This window comes from Cavia porcellus, unplaced genomic scaffold (assembly GCF_034190915.1).
Source record: "Cavia porcellus strain 051 isolate PalLab524CR breed Dunkin Hartley unplaced genomic scaffold, mCavPor4.1 scaffold_8, whole genome shotgun sequence".
In the NCBI taxonomy this organism is placed as follows: Eukaryota; Metazoa; Chordata; class Mammalia; order Rodentia; family Caviidae; genus Cavia; species Cavia porcellus.
The window spans coordinates 9912704-9924883 of record NW_026947491.1 but is presented as its reverse complement, the minus strand read 5'-3'; the positions used below and the strand labels follow the sequence as shown (position 1 = coordinate 9924883).

At 47.3% G+C, this 12180-nt stretch overlaps 1 protein-coding gene across 3 annotated transcripts in view; it reads left to right on the top strand.

Moving 5' to 3' along the window:
- LOC100714430 (NBAS subunit of NRZ tethering complex) overlaps positions 1-12180 on the top strand; it is a 45810-nt gene that overhangs the window by 33271 nt on the left and 359 nt on the right. For 2 of the 3 annotated variants that reach the window (XR_010049127.1, XM_004999160.4), the window contains 2 exons: positions 10061-10226; positions 11133-11223. Coding sequence is in view for 2 of the 3 variants with exons in the window: in XM_004999160.4 (XP_004999217.2) it covers positions 10061-10226; positions 11133-11223 (257 nt within the window). In the remaining variant the exon portion in view is untranslated. Of the gene's footprint in view, positions 1-4380; positions 4672-10060; positions 10227-11132; positions 11224-12180 lie in introns of those variants that run through there. The other variant, XM_063254328.1, reaches the window with a different exon arrangement.

The following is a 12180-nucleotide window of genomic DNA, read 5'->3' as shown; positions in this document are numbered from 1 at the left end:
GGCAGATAATGCAGCCTCACCCTGAGCAAGTGTCTCTGCAAACTGGGGATCTGCGTGACGTTGTGTCAGCAGCTCAGAGATTAGAGTCCAATATGAAAAAGCAGTTACCGGAACCTTTTCCGGGCCAAAAACCATAGTAGTCTTTGAGAGCATCTACCACTCTTTTCCACCTATTTGAATCGATGGTGCCCTCTAGAGGAAACCATGGACACACTGAATGTATAAACTGAAAGTACTGTAGCAAGTCTTTAGTCTTAACCTTGATCCCTCTAATCTTGAGTGCTTCCCTGAGGCCATTGACGAACAATTCGTGTTCACTAAGTGCTTGCCCCATGCCAGTAGAGAGATAAGATCCATTCATCTCCCGTGATTCACGTGAGACGTAAGGTGGCCATCCGCACGGATCACAGGGATGCAGCCCTTGAATCAGTCACGCTGGCCAGCGCTTTACTCCCGCGAACGTTCCCACATCGTTATCCCTTGTGCCAGGTCGAGCCCTGATGTGGGCGCCACTTGATCTGCCTGTGGATCAAGGCCGTGGTCCTCGCCTGGAGAGGGGACAGGGATGGGGGGATGAGCAAGAGAAAAGAGAGATGGAAACAAGGCAGGATTCCATTCAAGTCTCGTTTATTCTTAAAATGGCTACAACTTATATAGGGTGGAGGCAGGCCAATGGGGCAGGAAGAGGGCACGGAGTGTTATCTGATAGATCATCATCACATCCAGATATATGATGTAAGCAGAAGAGGATTATGGGTATTGTAGGCATACATGAGGATCATGGGAAATGTAGGCAAATGCAGCAGAGGCCCACAGGAGGGCGAGATAAGATGGCAGCAGTGAGACATGCCGCTCCCTACATGCCTTCTCCCCTTGAAAATACCAAAATCTGTGAAGGCTCATGTTCGTTACAAAATTGTACAACATCTTTATATAATATATGTTCATCCTCCCATATATTTTAATACCAACACAATGTAAATGGATGTGAATAGCTGTTACACTGCATTGATTGGAGAATAATGCCAGGACAAAAAATCTGTTTGTATGCAGTGTAGATGCATTTTTACTCCCAATATTTTCAGCCTATAATTGACTGAATCTTTTGGAACAGAATCCAAGGATATAAACAGCGGATTGTGCTTATTACATTACTTATTTGAAGTTCACACTAATAAAAACAGAGTTCCCATCTAAATTCCTGTTCAGCAGCAGAACAGATATCAGGAAATGCTGCATGATACAAATCCACCTGGAAGTTCCTATTTACTTTTGTTCACAGTAAACCTTCTATGAACTGAGTACAGCAGACACTTTGATAATGCATAATCTCTGAGTTGACTATGTAACACAGACTTTCTGTGTCTGAGTTGTTCAATGAGGTTAAGACTAATAATATACAAAGTTTTAGATTTGAGAACTAACACTAGTATGCTAGTTGTAAGGATAGACAGTGTGAGACAATGATGCTATGGTTATATGGTTTGGTATGTTATGATATGATTGTAAGTTTTCAACATACTAAATACAGTGCAAACACAGCATTGTTGTCTTAAGCATTTTTAAAATTTTTTACTGAAAGGAAAAATACTTATTTTCTGAACTTGCTGGGCTAGCTCTCTTTGTGCAAACACCACCCCCACCTTGATCAGTCCTACCTGAAAATATGAAGGTGAAAGAAGTTCAGCCATACTCTGCTTGCCTACCATCACAAAGAAGACAACTGTCAATCTGAGGACAGCACTCCTTTGGTGATGCATTTGGATTGAGAGGGTAATGGTATATTTCTAGAATGGGAAACAAGAGGAGGAAGCTTGAGAATAAGTGAGACATTCCACACCTATGTTGCACGAGGCACTCCACCATTCACAGTGAACAGTGTAGTAATCAGACTTCCAAGAGGTCATCTGTAAAATTTGTGATGCTTCTCTTACATCTCATGCCATGGGTCTACAAAATGCAGCCTATGGACTAAATCCTGCCAGATTCCTGCTTTTATATATAAAGTTTTATTAGATCACAGTCATCCTCATACATTTAAATATTGATAGAGCTGGCCAACATTGACCAGCACCCCCTAACACTGAAAAATCCCAAACATAGGGACAAAAGATCTATTGCCATGTTACAAGAACCTAACCATAAGAAAAGGAAATGCCCTGTGTAACAGAAAGCCCCTTTGCCAACCTCCTCCAGGGAAAGACACATTACATAGAAAGTACAAGATCCACCCACAGCTCTCAGACCATGACCAAAACAGCACCTACTCCCTCCTTAACTGTCAATAAAATCCCTGCTCAGTCCCTGCCTTGTGCACCTTGCTCTGATCGGCTGGGTAAAGTGCCACTTCTGCCTCCTTTAATTACAACCGATCATGTTGACCTTGCAGTGTATCTTCTGGTTGTTGGGTTCAACTGATCTATCACTCTGCGGTTTCAGGGCAGGCCACACCCTCACTAGATGCCTCAATATACCCAAATGCCTCCCCTGTATACTCCTTACATCTCATAGTGGTCTAGGAGACCTGGAAACATGCAGTCCTCAAACTCTTCCCTCTTTCTCTTGGTCCTGGAAATTGAGCCCAGGACCTCACACACACCAGCCAAGCACTCTAACACTGAGCTTAATACCAGTCCTTTGCATTTTTTTTTAAAAAACAGGATCTGAATAAGTTGAACAGGTTGGTCTTAAACTTGGCAATCCTCCTGCCTCAGCCTCCTGAGTGCCTCCATCTCCTGAGTGCCTCTGCCCATGGTTTTCAGGCAATGCACCCCCCATGCACACACATAATTGTGCAAAAGAAAAACTGGAATACCAAAGCATGGCAAAACATAAATGAGTAAGTAAAGAGCTCACATTTTGCCACTAGTTTTTCCTGCTTTCCACCATCTTGGGAACACAGAGTTGATGACAGATGGCATTCTGTACAGTACTGGACCTCGCCCTCAACATGGCTGTCATATGTTGGGACCCTATGGGTTTCTTCACATCTGAACCCAAACTTGCCAGTCAGAGCTGATGGGGTAGTGGCACAGAAGGACCAGGTTGCCCATGGGCAGCTTTGTCTGAAATGGGCTCAGCCTCAAAGCTGTGCTGCTCTATCCAAGCTGGAGGGAACTTAAAGGATGTGGGGAGGCCACCAAGATTAGCTGTCCTCACACTGGCTGCTGCTACCTAGATGCTGTCCTTCTAAGAGTCACCTCCTGTGAAGGTACTTATGTCCAGTGCCACCTTCTCTGACATCCAGAAGTCATTCACTGTCATCATCCTGAGACTGCGTGATTTTTGTTTTGTTTTGATTTGTTTTGTTGCAGTACTGGGAGTTGAATCCAAGGCCTTCTCATTGAGCTACATTCCCAGTTCCTTTCTTATTTTGCATTTTGAGACAGGGGCTTGTAATCATTAAGTTACCCAGGTTGGGCACAAACAGTGATCCTCTTACCTCATTCTCCCAGAGTACTGGGATGACACCTACCATGCCTGGCTCTGTATCCTACCTGATGCTCTTTCATGAACAGAGTTTGCACTCTGCTACTCTGTGCCCTGCCTGGCAGGTCCCAGGGCTGCAGAAAGGATAACTCCTCTCATTGGCAGTGTGCCAGGCTGAAACCATCCTGCTCCAGGGTACCTGGCGAAAAACACAGCTGCTCCTCTGCAAAGATGGTTATAAATAAGCTCAGGGAAGAAGCCCTAACCAACCCTTCACAGCTTCCTGTGCAGAATATGTGGCTCCAGAGCTTATCCTTGATGCAGGAGACAGGTACACACTGCCCACCCAGCCAGGCCACTACCCAGCAGCCTCCCCTGCAGCCTCCATTGGGGACTGGCTGGGCCACTGCAGGTTCCACTCTCTGAGGCAGAAGCCACCTTTTTGTGGGACTGTTAGGCCTGGGAGAGGACAGCACAACCCTACGTGCCATCTTCCCTCTGGAGTCCATGAAGTGAACTCAGCAGGGCCCAGGAGAAAGCCCAAGCCTTCTCTCTCTCCAACAAGGATGTTATTAAAGCCAAGAGAGAAAGAAAGAGAGAGGGAGAGAGAAAGAGACACCCATGGTTTCTAGGTGACACACAGTCTGCTGTGATTGTTGCCATACAAACTCTTTCCCCATAAGAGGGCAGGTCCCATGGGAACGGGGGGAGGGGAGAGGAATATTTTATCAGCCATGTACATGCATAAGCAGAAATGGGACTGAAAAGAAAAACCCACCTCCCTGAGGAGGGGCAGGGGTGCGGGTGGGTGGAGGTGGCAGAAAGGACTTATCAGTACCAAGTCACCACAAGCACACACCGGGACTTTGGTTCTCACTTGTGTTGTATTACCACAGACACTGTCTATATGAAGGCTATTCTGGGCACACACTGTGGTTTCTTTTTTTTTAGGAATAAGAAGCTTTATCGAGGTGCTCCAGCCCATGCCTATGGTGACCTATGGTGGCCCAGGTGGCCCAGCCTGGGAGGCTGAGGCAAGAGGATCATGAGTTTGAGACCAACCTTGGTGACTTAATGACTTAGTGAGAACCTGTCTCAAAACAAAAAATAAAAAGAGCTCGGGATATAGTGTAGTGTGAAGGCTCTGGGTTCAATCCCCAGAACCAAAAAGAGTAATAATATTAATACCCTAATATACATTAAAAAGATGAAAAATGAAGAATAAGAAACATTTCCAACCCACACAGGAATTTTTTTCTTGAAATTCTGTATTACTTGTACCCTTTTACTGCTTTCTTTTTTATGTCCTTTCTTTTTTATCTTTAAATAAAAAAATAAATAAATAAAAGGTGGTTCATAGGCAGGGAGCTCGAACTGGGAGTGACTCCCAGGAGCTAACGCACTCTGCCATCCAAGTCATGGGCACCATAATGATAGAGTATTCTGGTGCAATAGAGAAGCAAAAGTACAAAATGAACAGGTTTATTGAGTTGAGGACGTAGAAAGGAGCACACAACCCATGGCGGTTGGGCTGTCTCCTTCCACTGGACACAGAGAGGCAGAGGGTTATATGACCTCTGATCAGGAGTGGTGTATGGGGTAGATACTGGTGATGTGTGAGGAACTGATTGAAATTCTGTGTGTGTGTGTGTGTGTGTGTGTGTGTGTGTGTGTGTGTGTGTGCGTGTACATGCAAACAGGAAGGAGAGTTGTAATTAGGGCTGAAGAAGCAGGAAATGATAAGCATTTCCACTTTGGCCTTCCACCAGAGTAGACCACCGCCATAACTGTACTGCAATTTATACTAGGGCAAGATCCTTTCAGGATCCACACAGCACGTGCTCAAGCAACATTTACTGAATGAATGAATGAAAGTGTTATGAAATGGAGAGGAACCAGAATTCCACGCCGGGTCCCTTTTGAGTTCTTTTTCTTCTGGACAATGCTGTCTTGTACAAAGCTGAGACTAGCCAAGGCTGGCCTTGAACTCAGGGAACCTCCTGTCTCAGTCTTCTGGGTGCTGGAATTTCAGGCATGTGCTACCACACCCGGCTAGGAATCTGAGCCTGACTCAGCCTCTGTCTCCACATCTGAGGAACATGAGTCCCTCCTTGCTCACCTAGTAACGATGATCACTGGCAATGTAGAGCCAGGGGTCATGGAACTTGGGGTGCACAGACCATAGATGGGAGCACCCCACTCCTGCTTCCTGGAAGGTACACCTTCCAGGTGGACCTGGACTGCTTCCTCCTCTGGGGTTCACCAGTTTTCCCAGCCTCTCTCAGCCCTGCCCTCCAAAGGTCTCATTTTATAGCCCTTTGAGGAATTCACATGACGCCACAATCTTCCCTAATCAAAAGCACCAGTTATAAAATTCCAGCCTTGACTCGCTGCTCTGTGGTTAAATATTGATGATAACTAGGAAATAGAGGCACAGGGTGGGCACTCGACAACGATGGTGACTTCAGATCCCGGAGGTCAGGCGGAGCCGCTCTGCCACCAAAGGCCACCCACTAAAGAGGTCAGTCACCTGCAGTGGCAGAGAGGGTGGCAGGGGCCAAGGGCAGAGCTACTACTCTGTGGGCTCAGCTGCACTTTCCTGGGGAGAGCTTGGGAACAAAGACCGTCATCTTGTGCTCCGGTGAGGACCAGGAAGAAGGCAACAGAAATCAGCAAAGAGAACAACAGAAATCAACACTGTATCCAAGAGCAGCTTGAGAAGGCCCAGAGTGCACCATCAGGTGAGCAGTCCCCACCTGCCCCTGGGGATGGTGGCCTGCGCTGGGCTGGGCAGGGGCCACAGCCAGTAGCCATGTCTCAAATGCAGGGATCACCTGGAGAAGTTAGGGTGGCTGAACACCATCAGACCTGGCCTGGAGAGGATTCTGGAGCAGGGAAAGTACATTAATGGGAAAACTAATGAAATCTTAAAAAAGCACAGAGATTAGTTTCATACTAAAAAGATGATAAAGTAATGTCCTCTAGAAGCAAACTGGCTAAGTGGTCAGACAAAAGCCCTCATTACCTGTGGTGTCTAACAGTTGGGAAGGGCTCGGGTTTGCAACCACCCTGTGATTTTGTTTTGTAGTTGTTGATTGGCACTTGTTATAACATTATTAGACATATTTAAAGTGCATATCCCACAGCTGGGGATCAAGCCAGGACCCCACGCATGGCAAGTCCTAGACCATCTCTGTACACTTTTCCAATTCTGTTCATAAAATGTCTAAAATTTGGGTTGTTGTCTCAAAAGGTACACAATATATGCACCTGTTGAAAATGCATACACATGGAGAAAATATTAATGCATGAAAATTGGATGGGCTGAGATGCAGTGGTAGAGCGCTTGCCTAGAGTGTGTAAGGCCAGGGGTTTGAATCCCCAGCACCACGCTAATGGGAAAACAGCTGCTTGTATGCATGCCGTGTGGATCCACAAGAAACCTGTACAACACAGGAAGGGATATCAGGTGTACCAGGGCTACGGGGGCTTGGTACCTTGACTGCCTCTTTCTCCTCCCTAGGTGCACAGGCTGACTGCATACACTGGGATGGGGCCCATGGCTGTTACTAATTAATCCAGGCATTAGGTTATACCTCAGAGAGCATTTCTATAATGTGTTACTAATTAATCCAGGAATCACAATTGGACAGACTATCACAGCTGCTTATGACAACAGACAGTCAGCCAGAGTAGGAACAAAGAACCCATCTCTTATGATATCCCATGATATCCTACAAATGAGGGAATACATAGGAGACACCAAGGCCTTGAAAGTCTAAATAAAGGTCTTTCTTTCCCCCAGACTTCCATCTCCACTCTGACACGTGAATGCTTGTTCCAGTATAAAAACCCCACCCAGGTATATTCAGGCCAAAGTATTTTCCCTAAAATCCATCACTGTTTTTTGACTGGTGATAATCCAGCACTGGGGAGAGCTCTAATGTTGGTTTCCGTCTCCCATGGCTCCTTTTTCTCAGTTTAGGTTTAATGGTTTAGTAGTCCACTAAACCATGAGTATCCAAAGGCTGAGATTGCTGGGCCCTGGAATCTGGGATCGCCTCACTGCTGACCTTTCTAATTAGTGCCCTGTGAGTGTTTTCACTCTGGGTCAACTCCACACTCTTTTACTGGTTTACTTTTTTGCTGTGTTAGAAACTCAACCCAGAGTCTTATACTTGCTGGTCTGTTTTATTTCTTTTCTTTTGTTTTCTTTCTGCTTTTTTTCAATACTGGGGAGCGAGCCCAGGGCCTTCATATAGAGGTACGTCCTCAACCCTTTTTAAATTTTTATTTATTTACTTGAGACAGAGTAAATAAATAAAAAATAAATAAAATAAAAAATAAATAAAGTATTTACTTTATTTATTTTTATTTATTACTTGAGACAGAGCTGCCTTTATAGTGTATCGAGTTCTTTTATTTATTTACTCTTAACTTTACTTGAGACAGGGTCTCACTAAGTTGCTCAGTTTGGGCTCAAACTTTGAATCTTCCTGCCCCAGCCTCCAAGAGGGCTAGAGATACAGGTGTGTACCAGCCTACCTGGTGTTGTTTTATTTCCTTACTTTTAGCAACAAACATCTCCTGTTTGTCTTCTCCTACAGACAACTATCCTAATACATTCAATGTATGTCCTTTTAACAAGGTATTCTTAAACGGGGCTGTGGGTGCCAGAGCCAGAGGAAAGAGGGTCACCAGGTTCAGCCCCACCTGGGCAACTTAGTGACTTAGCAAGACCCTGTCTTGAAATAAAAAATTAAAAAATAAAGGGGCTGGGATGCAGCTGAGGGAAAAGGCTCTGGGTTCAATTCCCGGGTTCATGATCAATAATTAACCAAATCAATCGAAATGTCTTCTTGTAAAACACACACTGCTGTTTTGGTGCGCACGTTTTGACTTTTCACAGTAATAAGGTCTGCCCCTTAGGAAAGTTTCTTTACTACACGTTCTCAGGAAAGGACTGCTGTGTCACGGAATGTGTACCCCTGGTTGGAACCATTTGCTCCTTAGGTGCCTGCCCCACCCCCACCCCCTTGATTGGTCCCTATTGGTGACATCATCCAACTTTCACACTATGCCCACCTCTAAGAGATGCCAAGTGCCAGTTCCTTCTGGTTTCCCTTTTCATTCTTCAGGTCATCAACGAGTCGGAGCGTTCCTTCATATGCTTACCCATCGAATGACTTGAATGTGCATGGTTTTGCTCAGGACGTTCTGCGCCCTTCTCTTAACTTTACATTTTCCTCTAACATTTTCCTCAAGGAGACTGTTAGAGATTCGCCCATGCTCGCGTTGGTCCATTTATTGTGAGCCAGTCTTCTCTCCCCTGTCTATTACATAATTCCTTCTATCCCTACGAATATCAGAGCTGCCTTTATTGTGTATCGAGTTCCCACATGTACAAAGGTTCGAATTTCAACTCTGGTCCTTCTCTCTAGGAGTCTTGTATCAAAAGTACGTCCTGTGTTCCGAAACTGCATTTGTGCAGCTAGTGTCTTACCTAACAAGGCTGATACTTAGAATACACGCATCAAGGGTCTCAAAAAAATCCATTTTGATTGGGATTGCAGCAACTGTCATTGATATGGAGACGACTGACAATTTAGCAACTTTTTGAGATCCTGTCTCAAAATAAAAAGAGCTGGGGCCAGGGCTCAGAGTGAAGAAGACCTTGGATCCAACCTCCAGTGTGGCAAAACCAAACCAAACCCTAGCTTCTGGGTTTGTTCATCTTCTCTACTTTCCCCCTGCACCTCATTGATTTCTGTTTCTATCTTTATTTTGTCTTTTATTCTTCAAGGGACTTGTGGTGCTCCTCCTGCCTCTGCCTCCCAAGTGCTGGGATTACACGCATGAGCCAGCTACCATTTCTTTATATATGGATACGAGGAATTTTTAATCTTTTTTTTTTTTTTGTACCAGGGATTGAACTAGCAACCTCACACCTTCGCACCTGCCAGGCAGGCACTTAAGCCACTGAGCTAAATCCCTGGCCCATGTGAGGAATTTTTAGTTAAGTAGTAATAGAAAGGTAGCACAAATTTTGAGGCCTTTTTGAGACTGTCTGAGGTCTGGTCAACACAATGCAACCTACTTTATTTTGCACCAATGCAAACAGGTTCAAATTAAGAAATTTAGCCAAAGAGCATGGGATAGGGTCCTTCCCTTCCAAACAACAGAAACCAACTCTGCTCATCTGTGCAGCACCTCCGGCCCAGGCACAACTGCTTCCTTTGGCTCCTCCTTCTCTTTCCAGTCTGGGTCTCAGGTGTGCAAATCACCAAACCGGAGCCTGTGATAGGCCCAGCCTTGTCACGTGCTCGAGTAAAAGCCCTCGATTGGCTACCTCGATTGGCTAGCCCCAAGAGGTTGGGGTCGTAGAATGTCCTCTCTAAGAGTCTCATGGCCCACCACTGGCTCCATCCTCTTCACTCCCAGCTCAAAACCCCTTCTCACGCGTGCCATGCTGGGTTTTCATAGGGATTTCAGTCACTGCCACCTGTAGGTTCCTGCCTGCGCCTGTGTTCAGCATGTTTTGGTGTGGAGACCTTGGCAAGCTGGCTTTGGGCCCAGAGGGGAGATCAGACTGGGCTGCAGTGTCCAGTGATGCTCTCTGCTTTGTTTCCAGGGTCTTCAGGACTCATCTGCTCAGGACTCGGCACCTAGGAAGCTAGTGAAGCAGCTAAGGACCAGGGCCATGGATGCGAGCGAGGAGGCCACGGGAACCCCAGCTGGCCCCACAGTACCCCAGGGGCTGCTGGAGGAAATGATTTGGTTTTTCCGTGTAGAAGATGGTGAGTGGTGAGGGACAGGTGGCAGAGGTGGGGTGGCATCCGGTGGGGGGGCACTCAGCACAAAGCAGGATTTGGCTGAAACCCAGGTGGGGTCTCCAGACCCCAGTCAAATGGCACATTTGCCGCACCTCGGGCCTGAGCTGTACTGTACCCCCTACCCCACCCCACCCCCTGGTATGGGCAGTGGCCACTCACCGGGTCACCCAGTCATCTGCACTGAGCAAGCTCCTACTGTGTGTTGTTCCAGCACTTGATGGTTACAACAGTGGGAAAAATACAAACATCATCTCCTTGAGGGGTGCTGTTCTGGTGGGACAGAAAATAAAGTAAATGATGAACATGCACAGAGCAGAGATGACATGCTGTAAGATCACACAGAGAAGAAACCAGTCGAGTGCAGCAGGAGAAGTCATGGGAGGGCCCACTGAGAAGGGGACCTTCTAATAAAGACTCAGTCTTGCAGATGTGGGGAGAACGTTCCCAGCAAAGGGAGGAGCCACTGCAAAGCCCAGAGGCTGCAGCCTGCCTCGTGGGGACCCTACAGTCCAATCAGCCTCTTTTTCTTAATTTAGCTGCTCACAGCTCCTGGATCCCGTCTGCCACCCCTGCTTCCCCGCCCTCCCTTCTTCCTCTTCCTTGCGCTGCACAGGATCAAACTGAAGACTGCAAAAGTCATCTCGGCCCCTCGCCCTCTCACCCTGTTATCCAGCTACAGCGCTGCCTCCCCCAAAGCAGACCGCATCTCCCTTCTCAAAAGTCCCCAGAGCCAGAGCTCAGAGCTTCTCTGCTCGGCAGGGTACAGCCCCTGCCGTGGGCTGGATCTGAACCCAGTCTTGGCTGATTCTTGGGGGGCTAGAGGGGTGCCAGTCCTGTCCTCAACAGCCTGCCCTGTGTGTCCCTCTTCAGCGGCTGCTTGGAATTACTCCATCCTTGCGCTGACAGCCGTGGTGGTCGCCTTCAGCTTGTTCCTCCTGGTCAGGAATGTCCAGGCCAACAGGTGAGGGGCTGTTCTGGGGGTCTCTGGAGGGGAGTGGCCCTACCTGCCTGGAGGGACATCTAGGGAGGGCAATGGCCTTTGGGACAGCAAATGGAGCCTTCCAGCTCCTTTGAGAACCCAAAGCTCTTTTAAAAACAGCAGCTGTCCCTGACGACCACCTCCCAGCTCTTGCAGGTACGATCCGGAGGAGTGCAGCCATTGAGAAGCTGCCTCTGGGCTGGGGATTTAGCTCAGTGGCACAAGTGCCTGCCTGGCAAGCGCAGGGTTGTGAGTTTGATTCCCAGTACAAAAAAAAAAAAGCTGGCTGACTCTCAAGTGATGGCCTTTGCCTGTAATCCCAGCATTCTGAGAGACTGAGGCGAGAGGACCACAAATTTGAGCCCAGCCTGAGCAACTTAGAGAGACATGTCTCAAAAAATAAAAATGGTTGGGCATAGCTTAGTGGGAAGGGCCAGAGTTCCACCACCACTACGGGGAATGAAAAAAGAAAAGCAGAGGGCAGCTTTGCCTCACTCCTCAGGCAGCCCTGCACCTTCCAGGAAAGCCAGAGCATCATGAGGAAAAACAACTGAGAGGACGGACGGCTGGAGGGCGGGCACCCACACGCGTGGCCAGTGAGGGGAGGCTGCAGCAGAGCTGTGAGTGCAGAGACAGAGTCGGTGTCCATCATAGGATGACCGCCCCTAGGCCAGGCCCAGTATGGTCGGGACAAGGAACACAGGCCTTCCAGCTGGACATGAGACAGAGAATACTAAGCATTTAACCTACGGCCTTTGCTGTGAGCTACATCAGTTTTATTTTAGTTCTTATTCTGAGATGAGGTCTTGCTAAGCTGCCCAGGCTGGCCTTGAACTTGTGATCCTCCTGCCTCAACCTCCCAGTGTGCAGGGATGACAGGCCTACATCGTCAGGCCTGATGGCTGCTTTGGGCGTTTTACACCACATTTCCTCCTCCAT